Source organism: Gekko japonicus, unplaced genomic scaffold (genome assembly GCF_001447785.1).
Source record: "Gekko japonicus isolate JY-2015 unplaced genomic scaffold, Gekko_japonicus_V1.1 scaffold859, whole genome shotgun sequence".
NCBI classification, from domain to species: Eukaryota; Metazoa; Chordata; class Lepidosauria; order Squamata; family Gekkonidae; genus Gekko; species Gekko japonicus.
The window spans coordinates 151,178-158,321 of NW_015167077.1; the positions used below are offsets into that span (position 1 = coordinate 151,178).

General features: G+C 49.2%; 1 protein-coding gene across 2 annotated transcripts in view; it reads left to right on the forward strand.

Moving 5' to 3' along the window:
- GCNT2 (glucosaminyl (N-acetyl) transferase 2, I-branching enzyme (I blood group)) overlaps positions 1–6,620 on the forward strand; it is a 65,360-nt gene extending 58,740 nt beyond the window's left edge. For both annotated transcript variants that reach the window (XM_015412790.1, XM_015412789.1), the window contains exons 2-3: positions 3,422–3,514; positions 5,722–6,620. In XM_015412790.1, the coding sequence (XP_015268276.1) occupies positions 3,422–3,514; positions 5,722–5,912 (284 nt within the window). In that variant the 3' untranslated portion in view covers positions 5,913–6,620. The remainder of the gene's footprint in view (positions 1–3,421; positions 3,515–5,721) is intronic.
- The last annotated feature ends 524 nt before the right edge of the window (positions 6,621–7,144 follow it).

The following is a 7,144-nucleotide window of genomic DNA, read 5'->3' on the forward strand; positions in this document are numbered from 1 at the left end:
GACTCCGCCTCCAGGCCTGGACCACTCCGTGCTTCCGCGCATGCTCGCAACGGCCCTCCATCCAAGTCAGGCTCCGGCCTGCCACGTTGCTCTGCCTCCGCACCTTGTTAGTCCGGCCTCCTTTCGTTCGCCTCCTCGCCTCGACCAGCCGCCATTTTTTCGTCGCCGCCGCCGCCGTTCATCGCTCTCCACTGCCTAACCATCTCATCCTTTGTACAGAGGAGTATTCCTGTACAAATCAGCAATCACCCCTATGCAGAGCTACACTCTTCTAAATCCATTGACATCATTGGGCTTAGAAGGGCATAACTCTGCCTAGGATGGCACAGTAAGCCTACCTTGTGGACTTCTCTGATTTCCTTAGCTGGGCTCAGAGTGATCGACAGTTACATAACTCCTCAGCTCCTGCAGTAATGGGTATGTAAAGTGCTGTCAAGTCGCAGCCAACTTATGGCGACCTCATGGGGTTTTCAAGGCAAGAGATGCTCAGAGGTGGTTTGCCATTGCCTGCCTCTGTGTTGTGACCCTGGTATTCCTTGGTGGTCTCCCATCCAAATGCTGACCAAGGCCAATTTTGCTTAGCTTCCAAGATCTGACGAGATCAGGTTGGCCTGGGCTATCTAGGCCAGGGCTCAAAGAGTAATAGGAAACTCATCTTCCTGGGAGTTTCCAATGAAATGTTTCTTTCTCCTCCTCCCCCCTTCATTTTGTCCCTGTTCTGGTTAGCACTGTAAAATGACTGACTTGGAAATTCTTTGATTATACTGTTTATCAGTTTTCCTGAAGATAAGTGACCCAGGAAGCATACATCAGCCCCGGTCACACGAGAGGTTTTGGGCCGGGAGAGGGACGGATCGGGGCCGCAGCAAACGGGCGTGATCCCACTGCAACATCTGGGAAGCGTTGCGCGCCCGTTCCCGATCCGGCCCTTCCGCCCAAAACCCCGCAGCAAAAATGAACCACCTACCATGGTGGTTCGTCCAGGAAGGCCGCATCAAAGCCGGCCGTGGGATCGCCGGCGTGTCCTTCCGCCAGCACATCCCGGCGCCTGGCTGAACTGCGCATGCTCACACATGCGCAGTTCGGCAGGCTCCCCCTCCCGATGGTAGCTTCCTCCCCGGCATCTGATCGTGCCGGGGAGCAATGGCACCGCGGCATCTCTACTTTGGTGTGGCTCTGATTTGCTGCACTTTGGCTAATTTTTTTCCTGCCGTGTGGCAGGGACCATCTATTGATTTCTTAAGTTTCTATTCTTTTTCTCTCACTGCGAGTCTCCAAAAGCTTCATCACAATCTCACAAAATATTAAAGATTGCATATGTAACACGTTCAGATTATTAGGCCACGATTTATTGTACAGAAAACCTTTTGAAATCTCAGCGTAGGCAGACAATATTGCCGATGATAGCCCAACTCACCAATGCAGCCTGCAGTTGTGGGAGTTCATTACCACTATAGTCATCTAACGCCTTTAGGCTTTACTGACACTTTTGTCTCCTATGCAGTGAAAACTGAGTATAGAATCCTGCGTGCAACCTGCAAAAGTTGGCCTGCACGCTTGTTATTGTCCGTTGACACTTATCTACAGGGAAACGTAGCCCATCTGCTTCCGCCAAAGGAAGGAAATATTTTGGCTTTGCTGTGGCAAATTGTGCTGAAGCCAATCAGTTACTGCAGCATTGCTGACCCCCCCCCCGCCCCCATGGCTATTAGCAGCTTTTGGAACAGTGAGGGGATGGGTTGGGGTCATGTAGCCAGTCAAATCCAGCTGTGCTGTTACATTACAAAGCCAATTCACCCTGGCTCCATGCAGCTGAAGGGGAAAAGATAGACTGAGCAACAGCCGAGAACAGTCAGTGACAGGACTGTAAACAGGCACTGAAGAAGAAATAAGCAAAATAGGGAGGGGGGGTGAATTTATCTCCAGGCCTGTTGGCAACCCTAGTGTCTGAGTGGAAATCCACCTGAGAACCTTGTATATTTCTCCTTGAGCTCCCTGAAGGGAAAAAAAATAATGTAATGAAATGAATTTCATCAAAGCATCCATCTATAAAATAATATTGTGCACAATTTCATTGTGTTGTGTGTGTAAAGCCGACAAGTCGCCATTGACTTATGTCGATCCCGTAGGGTTTTCAAGAGAAGAGACATTCAGAGGTGGTTTGTCATCGCCTGCCTCTGCTTAACCAACAGAACGAGCGAAGTAGCCTTCAAGCACGATTCTTTTGAAGAGAACTTAATTGTCTCTTTCGGAGTCTTGCCCTCTTAAGAACAAGATAAATGCTAGCCTCTGCGTAGGACCTTGGATTTCCTTGGTGGTCTCCCATCGAAATACTAACCAGGGCCGACTCTGCTTCACTTTTGAGGTCTGAGGGGACTGGGCTAGCTGGGGCTGTCTAGGTCAGGGTCATTGCGTGAGGCTGGAGTTAAACACCCAGGAGCAGAGCCAGTCAAAAAAAACAAAGTGGCCACCCAGTTCTGAGCATCTCCTGTTGTCAGCGCCAGAGCATGAGTCTTGCGTGATCTTTGAGCTGTGATGAGGGGAAAGTTCTTCAGAAAAACATGGCCTGACTCTGGGGTGCAAAACTGTTGTCATCACTGATTAATTATTGGGAATTAACATTTTAATTCAGCCTTCTGCTGATCCAAGTGAAATCCAAGGGTTGCCAGTGACATCGGTGGTCATGGGTAGGGGTGGGGGCTCATGTGCTTTGCACACAGAAAGTTTTGGGTTTCATCCCTGCATCTCCAGAACAGGCAGTCGGTGATGGGAAGGACCTGCACCCAAGACCCTGCAGAGCTGTTGCCAGTTAGAGCAGACAATAATGACCTAGATGGACCCCGGCCCCGGTCACACCGCAGGAAAAGCCAGGGCAGAAGTGCGGCTTTTTAGAGCCGCAGCAAAAGAGAAGCATGGCAGCGGGATCAGGCAGATCCCCCCCCCCGAGCATATGCTCCCCAGCATGATCAGATGCAAGGGGGAAGCCACGGACAGGAGAGCGAGGCGAGTCAGCTGCGCATGTGTGCACCTGCGCAATTCGGCAGGGGGCCTCGCATGCTGCGGGAGACGGGCGCGTCGGCGATCACACGGTTGCCCGTGCCACGGATTTTCTGGTAGGTAGTAGTGTTTTGCAGGTTTATTTTAACTCCGCATCTTCAGCCGGAAGAGATGGATCAGGGACGGGTGCGCCCCCCCCGATCCATCCCTCTTGTGGATCAAATCCTCCTGTGTCCCCCAACAGTCTGATTCGGTATCAGCCAGCTTCATGTGTCCGAGTATCTTTGCAAAGAAAATCAACAGTGAGATAATTCACAGGAGGATAGATACAGTCTTCAGTAGACTATCCGGCATGTTCAAGACAAACTTGGGACTTTCTGAGAAAGGATGATGTTTCTCTTCTGTTCTCTCTTTCACACAATAGGTGTCCCTGGTTCCATGCCAAATGCTTCATGGGAAGGTGACTTGCGAGCTATTAAGTGGAGTGATATGACAGACCTTCACGGAGGGTGTCACGGTAAAGGACATGCTTTCATTGTTTCTAATACGCTTTTGTTTGTTTCTGTCATTCCCACAGAATGTCCTGCGTCCCATCACCTTGCTTTGTGCTGAAGTTTTAGTTTTTTCTTCTATTTTATGGAATTTATTTTAAAAAAAGATTCCATTAAATCAGATGCATTTCTGAACTTAAATTATCCAGGTCCAGGGGCACTTGGTTCTGTGCCTTTACCTGGCATTCTGCCCTCCTGAGGAGGATCTGCCAGATGTTAACATCACCTGTGCAGTCTGGTGATAAAAAAGAAACAGGGGGAGGGGCTGTGGCTCAGTGGTAGAGCATCTGCTTTGTATGCCACAGGTCCCAAGTTCAGTCCCCGGCATCTGCAGGTAAAAAAGGAACAGGCAGTTCGGTGATGAGAAAGACCCCTGCCTGAGACCCTGGAGAGCCGCTGCCAATACTGACCGTGAAAGACCAAGGGTCTGATTCAGGATAAGGGAGCTTCATGTGTTCATGTATCTCTTCTTGCCAGCCCCATAGCCAGAAATTTTGGGTTGGTGGGACATGGGGAAATTTTGTAGGGCAGCAGGAGAGGGGCAGCCACATATCTTCCCTGAGCTCCAAGCGGGTTCCCTTTAAATGCTGTTTTTCTAGCAGGGGCTGCCTGTGCTTGATCTCCAAGTGGCGAAATCGCAGCTTGGAGATCAAGGAGGGTGTGCTGCTGGCAGCTGCCCCTCTCCCTCCCCTCCTGCAAGATTTAAAGAGTCCACTGATCAGCTGGAGGGCCCTTTGAATCTTGGAGGAGGGAAGGGAGAGGGGCAGCTACAAGATTTAAAGGGCCCTCCAGCTGATCGGCGGGCCACGTGTTCCCGCCGATCAGCTGGAGGGCCCTTTTAATGTCACAGGAGGGGAGGGAGGGGCAGCAGCTGTTTCATTTCATTTCATTTCATTTATTAGATTTATATCCCGCCCTCCCCCGTAGGGCTCAGGGCGGCTTACATAGTAAAAGATCTTACCATAGTAAAACATCAATTTAAATTACATTTAAAACAAGTTATACAGTTTAAAAACAATAAATACAATACATTAAAGTGCTCAACAATCTCAGAGCCTCGGGAGATGTCGACCGCATCCACTTCCAACACCCTGGTAGGCATTCCGTGTCCTTAATATTGGGTGTCAATTCCGGTGTTTCTTCATTCCATCCTAGGGCCCTTCCCCCCCCAATGATGGTAATAGCAGGGGGGGTGGCGGCGGCCCCTAATCAAAAGCCTGGTGGAAGAGCTCTGTCTTGCAGGCCCTGCGGAACTGTACCAGATCCCGCAGGGCCCTGATCTCCTCTGGGAGCTCGTTCCACCAGGTGGGGGCCGCCACCGAAAAAGCCCTAGCCCTTGTGACGGCCAATTTAGCATCTTTGGGGCCCGGCACAGTCAATAAGTTTCGGGCCCCAGACCGTAGTGCTCTTGGGGGAACATACGGGGAAAGGCGGTCCCTCAGGTAGGCTGGACCCAGACCATATAGGGCTTTATAGGTAAGAACCAGCACTGTTGTGGGGCATGCCTCTCATTTGAGGGGGCAGAGCCCCGAAATACCTCGCCATAGCGACGGGCCTGCTTCTTGCCCCACCATTCCTGCCTGAAAATATACTTTAAGTATTTGTGTGATTGTATGTGTGAACATTACAGGAGTGATAGCTGAAGAATATATGATGAAAGCAACAAGACTGAATACTAAATATTCCCTGCTTACAGTAATGAACCTGTATGCTCACTAAACTTTTTTTTAAAATGAAAGAAAGCTTGGAAAGAGGCCAGAGAGTCACCGTGGTGTAGCGGTTAAAGTGTCGGACTAGAATCTGGGAAATCCAGGTTTGAATCTCCACTGGTGCCATGGGAGTTTGCTGGGTGACCTCGGGCCAGTCTCAGCCTAACCTACCTCAGAGGGTTGTTGTGAGGATAAAACAGAGGGGAGGAGAATGACGTAAGCCACTTTGGGTCCTCCTTGGGATGAATAGAAGGAATAAGCAGAATTAATTAATTAATTAATTAATTAATGAGGCACAATCCTCGCTACACTTTCTTAGGAGCCAGTCTCACTGAAATCAGTGGGATGTCCATTTGTCTAACATGTGGGTAAGATTGGTTGCAAAGATCTCAGTGCAAGATTGCCCTTAGTCCTCCTTGTCTGTCCCTTACACTGTTTTTATGAGACATTTTATGCCTTTGCAGGTCATTACGTCAGAAACATCTGTATCTATGGGACTGGTGACCTGAGGTGGCTGCTGAACTCCAAAAGCCTGTTTGCTAACAAATTTGAGCTTGAAACATACCCACCGACAGTGGAGTGCTTGGAACTGGTACTTCGGGAGAGAGCCCTGAACCAGAGCGAGGTACCAGTGGAACCGAGTTGGTACTTTTAGCCAAACCCTGGGAGCTCCCTTACAGCTGATGAGCAGAGAAAATAAGGGAGAGTCAACCTTCTGGAAGAACCATTTCCCCCAAGACTCTGCAGTTTAAGGATGTTCAATACGGGTACATTTTTTTTAAACATTGTGAAAATCTTTGCACTAAGGCTGGAATAAAAACTCAAAGCCATCGGAATACAAGTGGACCATTCTTTTTTTATTTATGAAGGGTTTTTTTTTTCAAAACTTGCATCCTATTTTGCAGAGGATTGTCACATTTCCCCAAGCGACCATGTATTGTTTGTTTAATCTCTGGCCACCATGCAGAATGTTCTGATAAAGGGAGCACAAGACAATGAGTTCAGATTACAAGACGGTTGAATTAAAATCTAAACACTGGAACCAGGCTTCACGGTGTGGTTGTCCAGAAGAGCGATTTCCATTTCCTTCATCGTGTCTCTTAACAGGACTGCTAATGAAAATGTCTTGAATCCAAGTCAGTCGATCTCGGTGTTGTCTGCTCTGACTGGTGGAGCCTTTCTGGGACTGCAGCTCTGGAGATTTTATTCCCTAAAAACTGGCATGGTGATTAGGCGTGCCAGGTCTCCCTCTGTGGCAAGCGACCTCCCACCTTCTGCCCACTATCCCATCTGCGACTCAGCAGGGTGGCAGGGGGAAAATGGGTGGGGGCAGGGCTCTTTTTGTAGAAAAAGCCCAGCAGGAACTCATTAGCATAATAGGCCACACCCAACAGCAGGAACACATTAGCATATTAGTTCACACCCCTGACAGCATAGCTCATTACCACATTAGGCCGCACCCCCATGTTACCGGAAGTGTGGTTATCCAGCCACACCCACCTTTTGCTTCTTATTCTGTCTACCTTGTTTGTTGTCAAAACCCAGGGCTTTTTTGTAGCAGGAACTCCTTTGCATGTTAGGCCACACACCCCTAATGTAGCCAATCCTAATGAGTTTCTGCTGTTGGGTGTGGCCTATTATGCTAATGAGTTCCTGCTGGGCGTGGTCAACTTGGGAGCCAGCCGGAACTCTGTTCCTGTGCGTTCCTGCCCAAAAATAGCCCTGGGTGGGGAAGAAGAGTTGTCATTTGATGGCACTTCTGGCATAAACCAGGAAGTGACATCACCACTTCTGGCAGAAACCAGGAAGTGCTATCACATTGGTGTGATGCTCTAAGATCCACCCAAAACTCTATGTTAAAACCATAGAGCAGCATCATTCTCTCCC